We start from the raw sequence: 23405 nt of genomic DNA on the forward strand, positions 1-23405 counted from the left end.
GCCAAGCAAAATGGAGTCCCCATTTTGAAACCTTGATGCTCTACCAGAGTACAAAGACACAGTAATAAACCTCTCCTTACAGATACCTATATTTCTAAGGATGGAAACAGACATTACCTTTGTGCCACCATATTTTTTACAGCAGCAGAAAGTGAATGCAAGTGAATGCAAATAGATGCCCATGCCCTTTGTCACACCACAAATGCCTTTGTTTGTGGACATGAGAAAAGGCAGTAATAATCTATGCTACATTATTGCAGCAAACATCTATTTGATTTATGGCAGGAGATGTGCCCTTGGCAAACAACAGGGTACATCTTTGTAAGTGGGGAACCCTGGCTTTCCCTGCTTACAGAGACATGGCCTAGAGATTCTCAGGGGTGCATGTCTGTAAGCACAGAACTTGTCATCCATTGTCCCTCATAATCAATTGGTGGAATCAATTGATGTGTTTTGTCAAATGAAGCGGATCAGTTGTGTAGAGATGTGTCCCAGCACAGCTGATCCACTTTATTAGGTGACATACCTTAAAGGTTACAAAACATAAAGCATCTGCCCATGCTTACAGTATAACTCAGATTCTTTGTAGGGATAGGTCATTCATTGCCCTGAGAAGATGAGGGTTATGAACTAACTATGGATACATACAGCTGCAGCAAACAGCTGCATGGAACTGCTGAGGTGCTCTAGGTATGTGCTGAGGCTTTTCTTTCAAAGGACACTGCTTTTCCATTCAGCTGTGCTGGGCCATTGCTGTGCTCCAGCTGAGTGGAGCTGCAAATTAAGTCATATACTATCTCAATATGAAAAATCTAGGTTCTACTGTACTTTCTAACTTTACTATGCCTTCTGATTCCTGAAGGCCTCAATTTCACTGAGTCCAATGCCTAATAATAACATTAAACCAAATGTTAGTTCTGACTGGGTGACAAGTATCAATACATCTCAGTTACCTGTTAGTTTGTATAATATGATCTGTGAACACATATGGACCGTGTTCACACTTTCAAAAGCATATCTGCACGTTTTAGTTTTTTACTTTTTTCTTTAAAGCTTTTTTTCTTGTAACCCTATATGACATTATGTTTATTCCAAGTAGAAACTAACAAATAACTTTTGAACTGATCAGTAAAAAATTTTGTCTGAAGCAAATTACGCTAATATTACGGGATTAGTTGGAAATGAACAAACGACTCCCACACTCATTTGATTATATTGACAGCTTGTGCATTATTTGCTCATACATCATTTCTGAAAACAGACAACTCATTTGCTGGAAACTAACTGTGTAATTAAGTTAACATACCAGTTATTAACATGATGCCAAGATTGTTTTGACTTATATTACATCACAATACTTACATGATCTCTTTGTCCATACATCTATTAATAATAATGACATATTTTGATATCTAGCCAGCACTGCTCTGTTCCCAGAATTTAAAAGAGCTAACGATTAGGAACCAAAGAACTAAACCAAAGCTAATAACCTTATCAGTACAACTAATCTCATAAATAATATCCCAAGTCCTATGGTTGCTCTTCTGTTTCAGTTGGAGGAGTGTGGCAGTGCTGGTAAAGAGAAGGGGAGAAGGACTCCACTTGCACCCCTACCCCAACTATTTCAGTGCTTGGGAATTACCCGGACATGCGAACTGGCGCAAAGTTGGTAGAGCTGCAGTGAGGACATCACTCCTGCTGCACTGGGAAGCCTCACAGGGACCAAGGCTGATGCTAGAGACCTATGCCAATGTAAGTCAGTGTCTGGATGGGGGTAGGGCCAGAACCCCATGCTGGCTCTGCTGCTGAGCTGGGAGCCAGCTGATTAAGCCTCGGTCATTCCCTTAGCAGGGACTATGAGCCTCAGCTGTGCGGCAGAGATTGCACCTGATTGGAGCAAAGAGCTAGCAGGAGATCCCAAGAAGTCCCAGGAGCTGAGGCTTGGCAGTGAATCTATGGCACAGCAAGCCAAGCACCAGACATCGTGAGGAGCAGCTGAGCTGTTCAATCTTTCATTATTCTTATTACAGAAAGACTCTCAGGTATCCCAGGAGCTAAATCTGGCACCTACAGTGACAAGGCTGGGCCTTAAGTAAGACCTTAAGTAATTACATAACCAGAGGTACAAAGATGGGAGTGTCAGGGTTGGAGGAGCTCCCAAAACTTTGGCCTTTCAGGTGAGTCAGCTGGTCCCGAAGGACACAGTATTGTACAAAACAGGGGTCATTCCTGGTGCTCTTTTCCTGCTCAAGGATTGACTGTTCTCAGACCGAACATTACCTCCTGTAATTCTGCATCCAAGTCATGGCAGGCAAGAATAAGAGAAGACAGGAGCAGTCTCTCCTGGAGGAGGGAGTGAGCCAAGCCTTTCCCCAGTTAGAGGCTAGGTATTATGTGGTCACCAAGACTTACCAGCCTTTCATAGGCAGTAACAGTGACCCCGTGAGAAGACGACTAAACTGCTTGTGGCTATTTAATAGGGAAGAGTTCTACACAGACTGAAGGCATAATCTGCCATATCACTGAACAGGTGGCAAAAACACTGCACTTGTCTTTTGCCTTTCCTCTTCATCTCTAAGAAGTGTCACCCACATTAAACATGAAAGCCACAAATATCATTACTACATATACTTTTCAATTGATATAACATCAGAAAGTGAACGGACAAATCTGGGACTAGTTTACATGGCAGCAGAGGCTGGAAACTGGCTTCATTCATAGTCGTCCAGTCAACAATACTAATCTTTACTGTCAACCTGTCTGCTGACTGAACTAATTTTGCTCATATATCACATTTTATGCCCTGCTAATAATTTTCTGTAGATTCTGGTCATAGCTATAGCCCTTCAGCTAGGGCTGTGGTAGTTACAGTACTACAGTGTAAATGGGACACTGCAGCAGGTATAGAGTAAAAATCCTGGTTTCTTCATTTTTGGCAGGTATAGAACAGATCACTTGGTGATCTCTTACCTCCTAATATTCCTAGGAAAGATGGGAGAGAGCAAGGGAATTTTGGCTCAATATTCTGGACTTCTCAACTGGAAAACAACTGAGTAAGCAAGCCATTCTGCTTGCTCAATCAGTCCTAGAACAATTGTTAGGTAGCTGAAAATGAACCTGTTCCCACTTGGATTTCTAGAAGGCACTGCATATGTATATGGTGTGTTATGGATAGCATTTGAGATGATCAGAGCTATTGGACATGATTGCTGGAGATGGTTTGCATTTTGGTAATTTCATAAAAAGCTAAACATCTACTTCAAGTGTCCCTTGGAGTCTGCAGTAACAACTTCAACAGATGAGCTCCCAAAACTTTTTTTTTCTGTCTTCTCCAATTTCCTTTGACAAAAGCACCCATTTTGTGGTATTTTATTGGACTCTCTCTCTCTCCAGCCTGATGCATCCATGGTATTTTCCAAATGTCACTGCTTCTTCCTCTTTAACATCTCCAGCATTTATCCTTTTCTCTTATGCCCTTCAGCCAAATCTCCTGTTAAGGCTTGCATTTTATCACACGTTGATTAGCATACTATTCTCTCTGACCTTCTATATACACACATGTGGATGCGCGCATGCACACACACACGGCCTCCCCTTCAGTCCTTAAAAACTGCTAAGTTCCTCTTCCTTTTTCCTTGCTCTGATTACATCATTCCCCATTGAACTCCAACCAATGTTGTATCAAACTTAAGCTCCTCTATTTGTTTATCCTTAGATTGGGAGCTCCTCAGGGCAGAGACCACTTTTCTTATGGGTTTGGAGAGGACTTGAGGACATAGTAGTTAGTACAATTAACAGTAAGCTAAGTATACAACAAATCAAACCTATAGGAGTTCTGATGAGTTCCCTTAACTGAAAGCAACCTTCATGTTGCTCAGCACTATGTTATATGCATGGCACTTGTTGGAAGGAGATGACCTGTGTCAGGTCAAAAATAGGAACTTGAATCTTTTCTTTCCTAATCTCCTCCATAATATTCTTCTCTCCCAGACAGAACCAAATGTCTAATTAATATAGTAATGCTTAATGCTGATTTAAAGAGCTATCATGAAATTTAATGCAGTATAAATTCAAGATTATGCTACAGACTTTAAAATGATGTCAGAATATTAGAGAAACTGCTGGTTTTTTTATTGTTCTCATTTAAACCATCCATTTTGGCCAGGTTCTTTTTGTTTCTGTTGATAATATTGTTAAAACGGTAAGAATGATCTGATCTGTGTTGTTGTTCTTATGAAATAAATTGAGTTCCATTACTATAGTATTATTGTTGTTATTAAAACTATTACTATTAATAATAACATTAGCCTTTTAGTAATATCCCCACTTAATTTTAAAAACATGTTGTAGGAGTTCAAAGGGAGCAACAAAGCCAATAAGGATCACATTAAGCCTCCTGTTTTGGTGTGCAGGAAACATCATTTACATTTCTCAAGACAAATCTTGGCATAAACCTGGGGGCAACTTGGCTCTGTTCAAAGAACAGCTTTCTGTCAATGTCAAGAATAAACCTAAAGAGCAAAAATGGTGAACACAGAAGGCTTCACTGAGCTCTGAATCAGGAACAAACACTGAGCAAAGACTAACATTTATCCAAGCTTTCCATTTGTTTCGTCCATTGCGGACACATTAATATGTATGCCATCACTTCATGTTGCTATGTACTTTAGCAACAGAACAGAATAGTAACAAGGAAAAATAGGAAATCCAAGTATATGCTATATTGAACTCATGTCTCTATAGAGAGAATAAAAGTATCTATTTTTGGCATAAATCTTGGAAAAACACAACTGCATAGACACATACTACTCACAATTCTTTGTGATTTCTTAAACCTTCATATGAAATATTTGCTAACAATCTTATCATAACACGTAGAGTACAACTCTTAGCTTTGAGAAGATTAATCCGACTTTAAAATATTTAAATATATTTTTAAAAAAGAAAATCATGTTTTATTTGTTTTAGGACCCCTGCCAGAAGTTCATTTAATAGAATGATGGGAACTAATCCCTGATTCTAACAATCGCATGTGCTGCCATGTTAAACGTGAGTGGTAGCACATATGATTTTGGGATCAGGGATCAGATCCTATTTGTACCCTATTTGACAGTGAAAGGGGAGCCCAAGATCATGATCCTGGGCTCCATTTACACTGGCAAGTTCAAAGAGGAGTGCACACAGTGTTGCATGCAAGTACTGTGCAGGGAGAGTTGATTGGCTCCTTCTGTGCAGTAAGCTCAAAGCCAGCAGCCCTGCATGCCAATAAACTCCCTTCCCCTGCTCTCTGTCTCCCACCCCCTAACCCCAAACTTGCAGAGCCTTGTGCAGCCCCAGGCTGAGACACTGGTTGCTGGCATGGGGACAGGGCAGCATGAGGTCTCCAACCTGGCCAGCACTGCTTCCCCACCCCAATGCTGACAATCAGCAGAGCTTGAGATGTCACATGCTCACTTTAAGACACAATGCAAATCAGCCACAAAGATGTTCTACATTATACGTAGAACACCATTGTATCTAGTTTCTCATTTTATCATGCTGTTGATTGCCTGAACATGTTGCAGTATAACTCATTATGGCACAACTAATATATTAATCATACCATAAATTTAACATCTGCAAGGGCTTTATATCACAAACGTTTCTTAAAAGTACTACGTTGGTATATTTAGAGAATAAAGGCTTCTTGCTGGGCACAAAATAGAGAACACAGGAGATACTGTCTTCCTCAATCATGACCTGGACTGACCACTTCTACTACCAGAGAAGTATGCCACTCTTTCTAGATCCTATAGACACTGTTGTCAATAATGCCAGTTTTGGTGGCAGTTTTGTGATAGGTACATTTTTTCACTAAGAACAGGACTGAGTCTTCAGTTCAAATTAGCACAAATAGCAATCTGGTCCATAGAATATCTGCATCCATAACTCCCTGTTCCTTTTTCTTCTATAGTTTGTTATACTATTAGCAGTTGGAAACATATGCTTGTTTTTCAATCATATGGGTGAATATAGAGAAAATATAACTATTTGTATTCTGTTCTATATGGCATCTTTTTCTCTGAAAAAATGCACAGCAACTGCAAAATTAGAAATGTACATCAGCAGCTCCACCAATAGCTCCGCACAACAGCTATGCAGCCCTCATATCATCGATGGATGGGACATTCATGTCATCTGCTTTGCAAACAGGATGGGAACAGCCCACCCCACCAATGAAACAACGAAGGGTGATGTTGGGGGAGACTTCCTGCTATAAGGCACAGAAGGAGCCATTTGTTCTCTGGACCCTTTTGTTTGAGGGGTCTACTGCCTTCAGGACCCAGGATCCGAGATGTCACAGAAAGGATCCCTGAGATAACCCACCCAATGGATCACTACCCCATGCTTTTTGTCCATGTGGGCACCAATGACACAGTGACATCATGGGAGAATCATAGATACTACAAGACTATGGGGGTGAAGCTCCAGGACCCAGGGGCACAAGTGGTCTTGTCCTCAATCCTCCCATTCAGGGACTGAGGATAACGAAGGGAAGAATGCATGGAGGAGGTCAACCGAAGGCTTCAGAGGGAAATCATGGTCCTCTTAAGAAAGAAGGAAGAGGTGTATAAACAATGGAATCTTGGGGCGGGCCCCAAGGAGGACTATTCCAGGATGGCCCACATTTGCATGGAACTGATAAGACAGACTAAAGCAGCATTCAAACTTAGATTAGCAGTGGGAATCAAGGACAACAAGAAGTCCTTCTTTAGGTACATAGGGAACAGGAAGAAAACAAATGGGAATGTGGGGCCGTTGCTCAACAACTTAGGAGAATTGGTTATTGGCACCCAGGAGAAAGCTGAACTCCTGAATGAATACTCTGCCTCGGTCTTTCACCGGACGAAAGGGAAAACTATGCCAGGTAGAGTACAGGATGAGCAATAATCCTATTATTCCTACTATTGTTATAGAATTGGTACATGCTCAATTAATAAAATTAGATGTATCCAAGTCAGCAGGACTCTTCTTCCAAGAGTGCTGAAGAAGCTGATCGAAGTCATTGTGGAACCCCTGGCAAAACTCTTCCTCTGCAAGAGGAGGCTGAGAGGTGATCTTGTGGTTGCCTACAAAACTCATTGCGGGATCCAGCATGAAATAGGGGATACAATGTTTGCCAGGGTGCCTGTCAGGGTAACTAGAAATAAAGGCCACAAACTGGAAGAGAGCAAATTCAGATTGGACATCAGGAAAAAATTCTTTACAGTGAGGGCTGCTAAAATATGGAATATGCTTTCAAGGGAGATGGTGCTGTCCCCTTCCTTGGAGGCATTTAAAAGGAGACTGGACAGACTCCTGCCTGGAGTTATCTGATCCCAGCACTCATTCCTGGCCAGGGCAGGGGGTCGGACTCGATGATCTAATAGGTCCCTTCTGACTCTAACATCTATGAAACAACTCATGGTGTTCTGGAGAAGTCCCTGAGGACTGGAATAGGGCCAGTGTTATGCCCATCCACAAGAAGAGCAGGAGAGAGGACCCGGGTAACTACAGGCCAATCAGCCTAACTTCCATTCTAGGGAAAATCCTAGAAAAGTTCATTGAGGAGTCTTTCTGGGATAAGCTTGCAGAAGGTAAGATTCTGAATGACAGCCAGCATGGCTGCCTTACCAACCTCATCTCCTTCTATGACCAGGTAACTCACCACTGAGACATGAGAAAACGGGTTGACATTGTATACCTAGCCTTCCAAAATGCCTTTGATCTAATATCCCATAATGTCCTCACGAAAAGATTGGAGGATTGTGGGCTTAACTCTGAGACAGTCAGGTGGGTGAGAAACTGGCTGCAGGATAGGACCCAAAGAATCATAGTGACTGGATTTGTGTCACCCTGGCCAGAAGTGGTCAGTGGTGTCCCGCAGGTATCAGCACTCAGTCCAGTACTTTTCAACATCTTTATTAATGATTTGGATGTGTGGGGTGAAGAGCTCACTGGCCAAGTTTGTGGATAACACCAAGTTATGGGGGAGCATGGCCATACTTCAAGATAGGTTACAATTACTGGCAGACCTAGGCAAGCTAGTAAGTTGGGCAGATCATAACCTGATGAAGTTCAACACTGAGAAATGTACAGTGCTCCACCTCGGGATAAGCAATCCCCAACACATCTACAGGCTTTGTGGTACCAAACTGACTAGCACCACAAATTAAAGGGATCTGGGTGTAATAACAGACCACAGTATGAATATGGGCTGGCAGTGCAATGTTGTAGCTAGTAGGGAAAATAATACTCTAGTATGCATCGATTGTATCCAGCAAACCAAGGAGGTGATTCTTCTGCTCTACTCAGCACTGGTGAGACTGCAGCTGAAGTACTGTGTCCACTTCTGGGCAGCAAACTTTAACAAGGAATGGACAAGCTTGAGAGAGTCCAAAGAAGAGCCACTCGTATGATCAGAGTCTTAAAAAGAAAGCCATACGAGGAAAGGCTGACAGAGCTGGCACTCTTCAGCCTGAGGAAAAGAAGTCTGAGGGGGGAGCAGCTTACCACTACACTAGGGGAATACATCAAGAGCTCGGTTAACAACTGTTCAACAGGGCACCCAAGGGGAAAACCAGGAGTAATGACCACAAACTCCTGGAAGAACAATTCAGGCTCAACATTAGGAAAAACATCTTCACAGACAGGGTGTTCAGAGTGTAGAATAAGCTCACTCCAGAGGTGGTGCAATCACCTACACTGGAAATCTTCAAGAGGAGACTAGACAGTCACCTTGCTGGGGTCACCTGACCCCAGTTATCTTTCCTGCTTGGTGCAGGGGGATGGACCCGATGATCTTCTGAAGTCCCTTCCAGCCTTACAGTCTATGAATCTATGAGATGGTGTCACCACGTAGGCTTTAGATTCCTCAAGCTTTGTAGACAGTTTGATGGCAGTAGTCTGCATGCAAGAGACAGTATTCACCTCCCAGGTAGAGGGAGGAAGCTTTTGTCTATAAGAATCACTGACTTGCTGAGGAGGGCTTTAAACTAGGCATGACTGGGGGATATGGGAAGGTTCCATTGCTGTACATGAGACCACTACTGTACACAAATCCCCTTTCCATTATTAACCCAGGAAAGGGCATTGACGTAGAAGACATCCAGATGAACACCAATGCCCCAAGATACCTGCATAGTGACAGAAAACCTGAGGTGACCAGAGGAGAACTAAGGTGCCTTTATGGAAATGCTAGAAGCATGGAAAACAAACAGGGGGGAACTGGCTCTCCTTCTGATAGCTGAGGAATTCAACACAGACCTGGTGGCACAATACCCACTACTGGATATTGATGGCTATAGGCTCTACAGGAAAGATCACATTAGGAAGAAAGGAGGAAGAGTGACTCTGTATGTGAAAGAGTGGTACCCCTTCCCTGCAGGTCAGGTCTGATAGCAGGGAGAGGTCCCTTGAGACCCTCTGGGTCAAGATGCAAGGGGCTTCAGGAGAGGGAGACCTGATGGTGGGAGTCTACTACATGCTTCTCTCCCAAGAATAGGAGAACAATCAGACATTCTCCAGGGAACTGGCTGAGGCAGCCAGTACTAAAGACCTGATTGTCATGGGTGACTTCAACTCCCCTGACATCTGTTGGGGGACCACTAAGCCAGCTCCACCAAGTCAGCCAATTTCATGGCAACTATTGATGACCTGTTTCTGTCACAGGTTGTTGAAGGACCAACTAGGCAGGAAGTCACGCTGGACTTAGTGCTTACCAAAGGGGAGGACACGGTAGGGGAAGGGGACCTGAGGATTGGTGGTACCTTGGGTGACAGTGACCATGATCCAATTAGATTCACCATCCACCGGAAGGCTAGGATTTCAGCTAGTAGAACAGAGATCCTCAATTTCAGAAGGGCAAACTTTACCAAACTCAGAAGTCTAGTTAGAAAGCCCCTCTGTGACCACCAACTGGAGGATCTGGGGGTTCAGGAGTGATGGTGCCTCCTCAAAGGAGCAATCCTCTCTGCTCAAAAAGAGGCCATTCTCATGAGATCCAGAAGTGGGAAAGGAGCCAAGAGACCCACTTAGCTCCACAGAGATATTAGAAAGCTTTTGAAAAAGAAAAAAGACACATAGAGGCAATGGAAAAAAGGACTGGCAACCAGAGAAGAGTTTACTCATATAACCAGGGTCTTCAGGTATGAGATACAGAAAGCCGACGCAAGCATGGAGATCAAGCTAGCATCTGAAATTAAGGAAACCAAACTGTCCTTCTACTGGTACATGGGGAACAAGAAAAAAAATTGAGTTCCACTGTAGGACCCCTATTGAATATGAAGGAGCAGCCCACAGTAGATCCCCATGAAAAGGCAGAGCTCCTAAATGGTTACTTCACATCAGTATTCCAAAAAGCTAACAGGAGCTGCACACCTGTCCAGAGGCTGAGGGAATATGGGGAAGTCAACAGACAACATGAAATGAGCCCCGACCAGGTGAGGGTCCTCTTAGAACAACTGGACATTTTCAAGTCCATTGGCCAAAATGACCTACATCCAAGAGTCCTAAAAGAACTGGCTAAACTCACAGCAAGGCTTTTGGTGAAGCTATTTGAAAAGTTGTGGAACTTGGGAGTGATCCCAGATGACTGGAAGAGGGCCAACATAGTACTCATCTTTAAGAAAGGGAGGGGGGATGATCCTGAAAACTATAGCTGGGTTAGTGTGACTTCAGTCCTAGGAAAAACTTTTGAAAAAATTAAGAAGGCCATCAATCACAAGCTTGTAGCTGACAGGGTATTAAGAAACAATAGCATGGCTGTGTGTAGGAACCTTTGTGCCTAAGGAACTTGGTGTCCTTCTACAACCAGGTAATTAACCAGCTGGACAAAGGATATGAGGTAGACATCATTTACCTAGACTTCAGTAAGGCCTTTTACTCTATCCATGAAATTCTCTCAATTAAACTGGAGGGTACTGGCCTGGACCAGCCTACAATGAGGTGGGTGAATAACTGGCTTAGAGGCCGATCCCAGAGAGCTGTAATCGATGGGATGGCTTCAGCCTGGAGGGCTGTCTCCAGTGGTGTCCCACAGGGATCGGTGCTGGATCCATGCTTTTCAACGTATTTATTAATGACTTGAAGAGGAGGAATGCTCTATGATTAAGTTTGCCAATGATACCAAGCTGTGGGGAAATGCAAGCACACCAGAGGATAGGGTAAGAATCCAACATGACATAAACACACTGGTTCTATGATCAGAATCAGAGGAGGTTCAAAAGGGAAAAGTATCAGGTCCTTCATCTGTGTAGGAAGAACCTTCACCATAACTATAGGATAGGTTGTAGCCTACTGGCTGGCACAACATCTGAATGGGACCTCGGGGTCACAATCAACCAGAAGATGAATATGAGCCAACAGTGCGATGAAGTTGCCATCAGGGCAAATACAACTCTGGTGTGCATCAGCCGGTGTGTTGCCAGTAGACCCAGAGAGGTGCTTCTCCCTGTCTACTCAGCACAGGTGAGGCCACGGCTGGAGTACTGGGCCCAGGTTTGGGCACTGCACTTCAAGAAGGATGAGGATAAGCTTGAGCAGGTGCAGAGAAGGGCCACCCATATGATCAGGGGCCTGCAGGATAGGTCATATGAGGACAGACTACAGGAACTAGGCTTGTTCTGCCTGACTAAGAGAAGGCTGAGAGGTGACCTGATAGCCACCTACAAGTATATCAGAGGGGAGCAACTCTTCAGGAAGGCACCCATGGGGAGGATGAGGACCAATGGTTACAAACTGTTAGACGGAAGATTTAGACTGGACATAAGGAAGAACTTTTTCTCCATAAGGGTAACTAGAACCTGGAACACACACCCAGCAGAGATGGTGCAGTCACTATCCTTGGAGGTGTTCAAGAGTTCGGACAAGCACCTCTTTGAGCTAGTTTGAGCTCATTAACCTCCTCCTTCTGGCAGGGGACTGGACTTGATGATCTTACAGGTCCCTTCCAGTCCATTGATTCTATGAAACATCTACATCTTTGTGTGAAAGTATTTCTTATAAATAATTATTAACTGTTCCTAACTCGTTTGAATAATTCATGATTACACTATGTTATATTATTCAACACTTACCAGGAGGGGAAAAATGTTATCTTCTACACTTTAAGAATGTGTTTCAAACAGTAGATTAATTTTAAAAATAGACATCACGGTAAAATAAAGAACTTGGCTCAACCCTTTTTAGCAAAATAATAATAAAAAACAATTAAAAATAAGTTGCAAGTGGAATGAAAGTAAATGAATCTGGGTACAGATTTGTACACAAGCTTTTGTGCCCTGTGACCATAAAACAGGAGTTCCCAAAAAAGTTTTATGAACCACCTGTGGTCCACAGAACACTTGCAGCTGATTCTTGGAGGCCTGGCTGGTCACACAGTGCTGGCTTTTCTCCTTGTTTCCAGCTGTTATATCACATTAAAGACAACTAAAAATACATTAACTACTTCTCCATGCAAGTAATTTCTATAGTTGTTGCAAAGAGGTTATATGGCTGTAAGTAGGAAGAGAGAGGAGTTTACACTTATTAACAGAAAAGGAGGGGGTTCAAAAGACAATTGCTCTATTAAAGTGAAGTCCATAATATGGTAAAATTTGGAACTTTCTGCCACAGAATGGTTCTCAAGGGTCACTTTCAGCATTTCCCTTTTATTCTGAATTCCAGTAATTTATATCTAACAGTTAAGGTACTAATCAGACATTTAACTTTAAGCACATGTCTGCTCTGAAATGTCTGGTTACAGTTACCCATGTGCCTAAGTACCTTGCTGAATCAGGGCTCATCTGCTAAATAAATTACTACAGATGGTATTGGGTTTTTAGTAAAAACACATTAAGTGACATTAAATGGATTGCATGGAGCTGTTTCAATATCAAGTCACTTGGTAGAAGAATATTCAATATCTTCCATGTTGCTAGATTTTTGGTTATAGCTGTGTTACTCTAAGGACATAGGCAGGCAATTCTTTGAGTAGATGTGATATCTTTTATTAGACCAACTGAGTAGTAGGAAAAAAAGTTCTTTGCAAGCTTTCAGTCCCAATCACCCTTCTTCAGGCACAGGGAGTCTCTGCTGTTCTGAGATCTCCAAGGAATGAAAGAAGCTAAAAGTGTGGCAGCATGTCAGTGTGAATGTAAACAGGTGTAAATTAGGAAAATTAAAAAAAGACAGAGAAAGGGAGGGGGAAAGGAACAAGGGAGAAAAATGCCAAAGGTAAGTAAAGGAGACTACTGTACTTGCATTCTCCAAGGTGAAAAGGAGGCTGTCTGTGTTCTTATGTACCCAAATGAGAATTTTCTAGATGCGTAAGTGACATTTTGGACATTTATACTAGGGCTGTGTGAAGCTTCAGTTGCTGATTCAATTCAAATCTGAATCGAATCAGGAGACCCTTTAATGTCTCCAAATTGAATTGGAACCCTTTGAAACATTTCAGAAAGATCTGATGATTCAGACAGATGCAACTTTAAATGTTTTTTCTACATACTTCCAGGTACCAGGCTGCTCATGAATGCTGAAATGGTTGGGCGGACAGAGTATCCCACAGAAGCATGGAGGGGTCCCCAGCACGCTTGGTAGCAGACCTGGAAGTGGACCAGAAGCACTTCTGATCCACTTCTGCCCCCTTGGCTCAGCGACTGGTGCCTCCTGGGTCTGGGGGGGGGCATCCTGTTGCCAACTGCTGAGATGGGAGGGCATGGGGAGCCCCTGGCGTACTTGGCAGCAAACCCAAAAGTGGACCAGAAGTACTTCCGGTCCACTTCCAGGTTCACTGCTGAGCATGTAGGAGGGCCCCCCATGCGCCTGTGGGATGCTCCATCTGCCCCACCATTTCAATGTTCATGAGCCACGCCTGGTACCTTGAGGTATGTAGAAAAAACATTTAAAGCTGTGTCTAAGGCCATATCTCCGATTCTCTGAATCAGCATCGAATCTCAAGATTCGGATTTGGCTGAATCCAATCAGGGACAGTGATCTGAATCAATTAATCGAATCACTGTCCCTGATTTAGTCTGAATCCAAATTGAATATGCCCTGTTTAGCACATCCCTAATTTAGGCACAGTTAGCGAGTGCTTACACACCCATGGACCATGGATGAGTACGCAGCCCTCCGGCTACTGAGTATATGCAGTAGGCTATGCACTGACTAGGCAACTATGTGGCTATGTATGTATGTACACTGGATATGAAGAAGTTATAACATTCTACCTGGCAAAAATCCAGGACTAGTGGGTGTTAGTGATATGGATACTGCACTAGGGAGGGGCGGGCTCTTTCGCTCTGAGACAGAACCCTTCAAAAGCAGGGCTGAAGAGGGGACTGGATAATGTCTAACCCAGGATACTGCCTGGTTAAAGCTTATCTGCCCACACTATAAAGGTAACAGAATTGGAAACTGTGTGTAAAATCCTATGTACATGCTTTGAAAATGATCATTTGGATGAGTAAAGGGTCACAGAATTTGGCCCAGAGAGCACAAATGAGAGGTAACTACTTGCCCAAAAGTATGCCACCATTATAGACAAGGCAGGCCAGAAGACTACAGAAATTTCTATGCTCTTTGTTTTTTTTGATAGATGCTTTGCAAGAGCTTTTCAGCTTTTCCTAATTTTGCAGACCTTGTTGAATTTATCATTTTCTTGAAAAGAGCCTGCCTCTGCTCTCCACCTTGCTAGTTAGCCATATCTAGCTACAAGTCATATCTAGTTACTTGAACCACAGGTACATAGAGGACAATTACACTTATATTTAGTTGACATGGTCCCAACTACTAATTTGTACCTGAATTGACAACACATCTACACATTAAAAGGCCTGTGTTTCATGTGTCCACTTCCTGTTTAAGGCTTGTTTTCTTCTCACAGCTTGACTACTGCCCACCACATTCAGTTTACTATTCAGTTTACTCTCAGTTGCAGGAGAGGCAGCACCCCCAAGGTCCTAGCACCTGCCTTTGTCTATAATATGACTATATAGGCCTATAGTTATTTGCACCTGCATTGTTCACTCATTTGGGTCACTGATGTATCTTTGATAAAACCAGTACTTGTTCCAAGAAACCCTGTTTACAAAATGTCTACTTTATGTTGCAGCAGTAGTGCCAACGATATCTCACCTTAGACCAGTCTCCCATTCTCCAAACATAACATTTAGAATAGTCCTCACAATCTTCTGCTTCTTTAGGTCTTGTGGACAAAACACACTTTTTGCGGGGATTGGTGCACCTCACCGTTCGATGTCGCACTCCTTTGCCACATTTTACAGAGCACTGCAGGAAAGAGAAATATGTGATTTACAACTGTGATACATCCATAAATGACTGGGTATTCAACCTAGAGGCTTTAGGCAGCCTCCAATATGATTCTGATAAAAGACTGGGCAATATTCACTCTAGTAAAAAATTACTTTAAATCAGGAGTTGGAAACTTACAGTTTGCAGGCTGTATCTGGCCTTTGACGATATTAGATCCAGCCCATGGAAGCTTAGGAAACTGGCTGCATGCTCCAGCTAAGGCAACAGAGGAGGCACCCCCAGGGTCCTAGTGCCCAACTTTTTGTCTCTATTCCCTTCCCAGCATCTGCTGATCATCGAGGAGCTGCAGGGAATGTAGCCTGCAGTGGGAGCTGGATCATAAGCAGCAGCCCATGGTTGAAAAGCTTTAAATAAAATATAAACCCTCCTTTTAAACTAATATAACTGGTAGTAATAGTAGGCCACAGAAGACAGAAATTGCCTTTGGCTTTGAAATATAAATGTTTTTCCTTCTTACTCTACCAAAGAAGTACCCAAAGAAAATACTGGAATATTAAGGCGTGCTTATATCTAGCATAGGTATTTATTTGTGTCTGGGGAACATTAGTCACAGAAGTTGCACAGGAGTGAAGGACAAAGGAGTGAATACACTGAGTTAACTATGAATCTCTTGGGCCTCCTGTTGGATTTAAATTAAATTAAATTAAAAAACTGAAAACTTCAGTGGTTTTGTGATTGTTCTATTCTCATTGGTTCTGATGCTGAACCAGTTAAGATAAGGATTAAAACAAAAGTACACAACCCCCCTTATAACAGTGTATGACATCCAAATATAATGGATGTGTGCATACCCACAAAATAAAAGGAAACAGAGGAAAATTAAATGAGAAATAATGCAAGAAATTCTAAATACTGTTTTCAAGAAAAAGTAGGAATGTGGGAATAAAACTTCAAACAATCCCTAAATGCAAATAGTAGACCTTTTTCAGAATTCATTTCAAAATTATATATCAGAAGTCTATATGCAGCAGTCCAATTTGTTTTAACCACATCTCTTTGCTACTGTTAAAAAAAGAAATCTATTGAAGCAATAACATTTGAAAACTGCCTTAAACAAGGTGGCTGTGTACAGTTGGAAGACATGGGAGACACATTTTGGGTTTTAAGAGCCCTTCATCAGAACTAGGAAAGGAAGGTCCTGCTTTGAGCAGCTGGTTGGACTAGATGATCTCCTGAAGTCCCTTTCAAACCTAATTTTCTATGATTCTATGAAGCAGTTACAGTCCAAGCTAGGTGCAATTCAAAAAAACTAATTTAGTTTAACCTCATTATGCCAATGAATTTGACCACTTGAAAGGGAAGTGGGAAGTGATCTGTCAAGCAAATAAAGACCAGAGAGAACAATTAAGAGCTAAGCTACATAATGATGCACCAAAGCAAGGTCTTGGTCCATGGTTTTTGATATGCAGTCGAGTGATGAACTTCTGTTCACAGGCCCATTTTCTGAAAGAATTGTTTTAAATTCCTTCTGAGGACAAGAACTGTGAGGTCCTGAAAATGAGCAACCAGTTTGCATTGTGCTTTTCTCCTTACCTCCACACTGCATACTCAACAGATCACCAGCTTTCCTTGTTCTCCCTTTCAACTGTCCACTCACCCCATGTTGCAGGTCTTCACACTTCCCTTACTTGTCCACTCTCCCCTAGGAAGGTCACAGAACTTAGCTCATCAGGCTGCTAACAATGACTACTTCCCCCTTTTACTGTGCTCCTTACCTAGCCACATGCCTCTTCACAGCATCTTTCATCCTTTGGTCCAGCATCCCCAGTAGTGGGTGTGGGGCAGACAGAACAGATGGGGGGAAGGGTGGGGTCTCCATGGAAACTGGCTTGGGACCCCTGCAGGCAGATTGTGCGCCACCAGGTGAATGGGTTGGGGCTGGCCACAAGTGGGCAGGGAGTGGTATCTGGGAGTGGGACAGGCAGGTGGAGCTGGTGCCATGGCCAGAATCGTGGGGAAGAGCCAGTACAGAGCCAGGGCCTACAACAGGTGCCAGTTCTGTGGGCAGGGATGTGAAGGGAGCAATTTGTGGCTCTGCCCCAGGCCCCAGCCCCACACTGTCACCATTTCATGATCCTGGCCCCAGCCCACCTGTCCTGCTCCTGGATGCTACCCCCTTCATACCCACGACCCCAATCCCATCTGCCCAGCCAAGTGTGACCTGCCTGTTGGGGTCCCACGCTGGCCTCCATGGAGACCTGGACTGCCCATTCTCCTCCTCCAGTGCCCCTAGCAGTGGGTGTGGGACAGACTGGGAATGATAGTCCAGCTGCCACGCTGCCCCCACCCCACTCCATGCCCAAGGGGTGGTGGGACTAGCTGCACATGTCATGGCCTGGACTGCCCCCGACACTTGGGCCAGGTGTGGCCAAGGGGCCCACTGTGAGCCAGATAAAATCCCTTGGCAAGCCATATTTTTCTCACCTGGACTAGAACCTGCCAGTTGCTGCTACCCTTTGTCTGTCTCCAGGTACTTTTTTTTTCCCCCCACAGACATTAGAGCTGGAAGGGACCTCAGAAGATCATTGAGTCCACCCCCTGCCTGAGGGAGAGGAAGTCAGCTGGGGTCATAGAATCCCAGCAAGATAAGCATCCAAATTTCTCTTGAAGGTGTTCAATGTAGGTGCTTGAACCACCTCTGATGGCAGGCTGTTCCAGACCTTGGGGGCTCGGACAGTAAAGAAATTTTTCCTTATATCCAGCCTGAAACGGTCTTGCAGTAGTTTATAATTGTTCGACCTCGTCATCCCTTGGGGTGCTCTGGTGAACAAACATTCCCCCAGATCCTGGTGGTCACCCCTGATAAACTTATAGGTGGCCATCAGATCACCCCTAAGCCTGCACTTTTTTCATGTGCTGCTAGGACAAATGGAAGAAATATGTAATAAAGAACCTGTCTAAACACAAAGATAAAGTAAAATAAATGCACTTAATTCTACTGGCTCCTAATTACCAGCTGACATTCCCAGGCAGTAATACTCGCATGTGCAACACATCAGTGTCCCCGAGGTGGCTGTGATGCCCCCTGGTGGCTCTGTGACTGTGCCCCGCTCCACCCCTAGGACACCTTCCTGTCTCATTTGCCATGCTTTGATGGTTTACTATTATATTATTATTTATTATTACAGGGAGGCTGCCCATAGGCCTTTGCTAGGCCTCAGGCCCACTGATTCCAGGCCCTTAGCTGGGCCTCTATAGTCATCTATGCCCAGTAGGGCACCCAAAGCCTTAAGGGCTGATTGTGTGACTCCATATTATAGCCTTTACCATGCCCCATGCCTCACAGGTGTTACCAGTATATCATTCCCTCTGTTGGGGTTTCAGTCTCCTTGGCCTCTGCCCCTTTAATCTCACTAGAACTTCTAGCCTAGGCCTACTGAAATTGGACCTGGCTTTGAGGCACCAGCTTCCTTTGTCCCTTCCAGTCACTGGGTCCCTGGCCCCTGTCTGCCATTCCCCGGCCCCTCTGTGGCTGCACCCTCTCTGGTGCTGCTCTGGGCTCAGTAAGACAATCTAGAGCCCCCTGCCTTCTTATCTCCCCTTCCAGCATCATCCCAAACCACTGGTAGAAACAACATAACATAAACCCATGGGCTATAACATTAACAACAAAGTAGCAGCCCTCTGCCCCTTTAAGGGGGAAAGCCTTTCTCCCCTTGTGCCACTGTACCTCCCAGCACAGGCTCCTTGTGAGCTCCCTGAGCCTCAGAGTTCCTACAGGCAGCCAACGGTCAGCTCAGCATCCCTGGGTGGCTCCTTCCCCTGTGGCAGCCAGGGAGGGCCCACCCCCCGCCAGCCCTGGCCTTAGATTCATATGTTCCCAGGGCCCTGCCTACATCTGGTCAGGTGACTGCCTGGACTGACTGCTAATTGCCTCATTAGCAATTGCCCCAGCAACTCACAGCTGCTGCCCCCTGCCTAGCCTGCAGAACTCCCTGGCTGGGCTGCTTTTCTTCTTACAGGAACAGAAAGCCCAGAGCTCTCTGTTACAGCATGCCATGACCTTCTGAAATATTTCAGAGCAGCAATGGAGTAAAAGAGGTTAACTGTATACAGAGGCTGTTATTACTCATTCCTGCCTAATAGCAATGGCACCAGAACAGCAGTCTAAAGAGCTGTAAAACCTTTAATCTGAGATGCACCACTTAATGGTTCAGGATCCATCAATTATTCCAAAGCAGTTAAAGTGAGCTTTCAGTGGTAAAAATTACAGATAAATCTTGGACAAGAGTTTTCTGTATTGCATCCATGAATTCCAACACTGTTCCCAGAAAATGCCCAGATGCAAACAATAAACAGTGAATATTGCACATACTGCACCTCAGACCACACTCCAGCTTCCCAAACTGTCATGCAATCCTGGCCTTCACAGCGCTGAGCAGATGCAGGCTTTGGCCCAAGACAATCTCTTTCCCGAGCTCTAATCAGGGTACCATTCCTGAGTTGTTGTGTACAGGCTACTTGTCTATTCTGGGTCCCTTTCCCACATGTTCTTGAACACGGAGTCCATTCTGTCATCATCCATCTAAAAAGAAGTATAAAACAGGTGAATAATAGGACTTAGGTTGCTTCCATGTTAAAAGAATTGTTCCCCAAGGGCACACCACTATTCCTAAAAGGCTGCCAGTCCAACACACGTATAAGAAATACAATCTAATGTTTAGATTACTACTTCTTTTCTCAATGGCGCCCCATTATTCTTAATTATTCAGAACCCTTTATATAATTTTTTCATTTCCTTTCTCCTTCCTTATAATCATAATCAGAACAGTACCCAAATGTATCGCCAAATGCTTTTCTTTTTAAAATTACTTACCAGTAACTATTCCCTGAATATTTTCCTTTGCAGATCCACACTGAAGGAATTACATGCCCTTTGAATGAGCTGTTATGGAAGTCCAAACATGTGCCTCAGAATCCTTTCCCCGTATGTGTCCTTCACATCAACTTTACTCAGGACACCTAGTTTAAATCACAACTTCTGGGAGTAAGAAAAGGTCAGTGTGGATCTGCGGAGCCAAAATATTTGGAGAGCTATAGCTGCTGGTATGTAACCTTTCTAGAACGTTCCAAGGCTGATATTCTTGCAGTCCTTAAAAGTCAAACACTTCTGGCGTGTGGTGCAATGTGCAGCTGCATCCCAAGAGTGTGGAGCTGTAACTGACAATATGTTGAAAACAGAAATGTACAGTGCACGTTCCAATGTTCTGAAAAATTTGAGCAGGCATCACAATTAAAGATATGTATTTTTTATTATTAGTTCAAAAGACTCAATTTGAAAATGGGAACTTGTTAAGAAGGTATGAACAGGTATTCAAAAACTGTTCAGGCTGTTTCTTCTGTTGTCAGCAATAAATACCTACCAATGCAACTTTATACTCAGAGAATTTCCCAAACACACATAGGTATATTACTTTTGAAAGGAAATAATTAGGGCTGTCAATTAATTGCAGTTAACACTCACATTTAACACATTAATCGGTTTTTGCATTCATTTTTTTAACGCGTTAATCATGAGCATGGTTTTAGATCCCACGCCCATGCCCAGGCTCCGCTCCACCACCTCTGGATCACCCAGTGAGGCAGTGGACCATAGGACAGCCCAGGCACGGGTTCTGGGCAGTTGCAGCAGAAGTGGGGGAGAGGGAAGAGGGGAGTGCACATAGACACACAGAAGCAGCCACAGCCTTCATACTACATGTAGAGGAGCACCACACCAGTAAGTCTGTGGAGGGGGAGAGGTGGGGAAGGGCAGATTGAAGGCCTCACAGTGAGGGAGAGAGGCAGTGCTGAATGGGGCCCCAGGGCGGGTCATGGGATGGAGCCCTGGGCAGCTCATCCAGGGGCATGGTGGGGGCAGCTCCTTGCCACTGCGCACACCCCTGGGGAGGCAGAGGGGGAACAAGCCCCCCAGATATGTGTGTGGGGCAGAGGCGGGCTGCTCACTGCAGGCTCAACAAGAATTTGGGGAGATAACTAGATCCAACATTAAATTAAAATTTCATGTGCTCTTTCTTTTCCATGTCTTGAAACTATTTTGTGATTAGCATTCCCCTGACCTTTTTCATGAAGAGCTCTGAAGTTGTAAATTTCTATTTTATCACTTGTATTGTTTAATATCAGACCTTTCTTGATGATATTCATAAGCTATGGAACATAGGTTGACAAAATGTTTGTATTTAGCCATGAAGCATAACTGCATCCTCCTGCCTTTGTCTTGGGAGCTGTGTGCTGGCCATTTCGCATCCCCTGCCCACCTACCCACAACATGGCACTGCATGGCTCCCAGGGCAAAGTCAGCAGGGTACAGACCTCCAGCCTACAGCAGGTAGCCTGCCTCTGCCCCATGCACAAATCTGAGAGATAAATGACTCCCATGTCTCCCCCAGGGGTGCACACAGTGGCAGGGAGCTACAACCCCCCACCCTGGAGCCCCTGGATGAGCTGCCCATGCCTCTGTCCCACAACCAGCCCCACCCCAGGGCCCCATTCACCCCAGTCCCTGCCCCTGCCTCACTCCCTCCTTCACTGTGAGGGCCTCAATTTGCCTCCATCACCCCTTCCCTCTCCCTCCACCCCTTCCCCTCCACAGACTTACCTGTTGGGTGCTGTCTGTGTGCATCTCTGTGCATCTGTATCTGCCCCTCAATCCCAAACCACAGCCCCCCGGCCCTGCTGCTGCCCAGCACTCCTGACCCACAGTACCTCACATCCTGCCAAGGTGTGCGAGGACCCCCCTCCACAGGTTCCAAACCCCCCACACACACCCATAGCCCCCAACATCTTCACAAATTCCCTCCACACATCCCACATCCATACAAAGTACTTGTATAAATTTTGCATAATTTTGCATTTTTCTGTGAACAATTTTGAGTTGTTAGCTGTGCGATTAAAATCACAATTGTGACTAATTTTTTTAATCACACAATTAATTGAAGTAATTTTTTTTTAATTGTTTGACAGCCCTAGAAATAATATTTTCCCCTGACAGACTATGACATGCATTCTAAATGGCATGTTACTCCAAATGGCATCTTCAGTATCAACTATGCAGTTTGTTTGGTGTGTGTGTTTATCCTTTGTAACTGTAGGTGATACCTTCATTGTGAGTAAGGGCATAGCAACACTTTTAGAAATGATTGTCTACATGTTATTCAGGAGAAGACTAGTCCTATATGTCTCCGTCAGGTACTATTTGCCATATAAAAAGAAAAAAACCCCACAAAAACAGATCCTCTCTATATAAACTGAAATAAAATTGATCCAGTCAATTCTCAAGAGATACGACAACAGTGATCTAGTCAAACCTAATATATATTAATAATTTTCAGTTTACAGATCTTGTCTTTTCAAGTCTTCATTCTTTCTAAGTATTTTTTATGTTCAATCACTATGCATGATACATCAAAGTACTTTACTACTATTACATAATTTGTTTTACTTTTTGCTTTGCTGCACATAAAAATATTCACCCTATCACTGCTATAATTTTGATACTTATTTTGCAAGTTTGATGTTTTCTGAATGCCCATTGAGGTTAATAGACTGTTAGTTTGTGTGAGGCCTATATCACAACATGCAGACTCCCCTTCTCTGAAGTATAGCAACAATTCTCTTGTGTGCATCTTCTTCATTAACATCCAGAGACTCCCTTCAAGCATACACAATATATGTAACTTCATCAGCAATTCAAAACACAAGAACAGTAATCACTGAAATATAGCATTGCTGTTATAGTAGGGCAGAGCCACATTGCTCCCCATCATGCATAGAAAATAAGTCAGCTCCTACACCTCCTTTGTGTGCAGCCACCGCTAGTAATAAGTAGGGACCTACCTAAATTGTGGCAGAAGTGTGCTGTGCAGCAGCTCCCTTAATCTTGTTCTATCTGCTGTGCCTCCCACCACCCACTGATTGACCAAGGGGCTCTGGTAGCCCTGCTACTTGCTCCTGATTGACTGGAAGGCAAAAACCACAGTTTCTGCCTTCCAACTAATCAATGACTAGTGGCAAGGCCACCAGGGCCCCTCCGTCAATCAGTGGCAGAAGTAGCACATGGCAGAGCTTCC

The 23405-nt window shown here is 43.9% G+C and overlaps 1 protein-coding gene across 2 annotated transcripts in view; it reads right to left on the bottom strand.

The window, feature by feature from the left end:
* Nucleotides 1–23405, bottom strand: part of ADAMTS19 (ADAM metallopeptidase with thrombospondin type 1 motif 19) — a 258326-nt gene that overhangs the window by 23204 nt on the left and 211717 nt on the right. For both annotated transcript variants that reach the window (XM_019555261.1, XM_019555262.1), the window contains exons 20-21: nt 19657–19861; nt 15139–15291 (exon numbers count right to left, since the gene is read on the bottom strand). In XM_019555261.1, coding sequence (XP_019410806.1) covers nt 15139–15291; nt 19657–19861 — 358 coding nt within the window. The remainder of the gene's footprint in view (nt 1–15138; nt 15292–19656; nt 19862–23405) is intronic.

The sequence above is a fragment of the Crocodylus porosus genome, unplaced genomic scaffold, assembly GCF_001723895.1.
Source record: "Crocodylus porosus isolate Cpor-Errol unplaced genomic scaffold, CroPor_comp1, whole genome shotgun sequence".
NCBI lineage: Eukaryota > Metazoa > Chordata > Crocodylia > Crocodylidae > Crocodylus > Crocodylus porosus.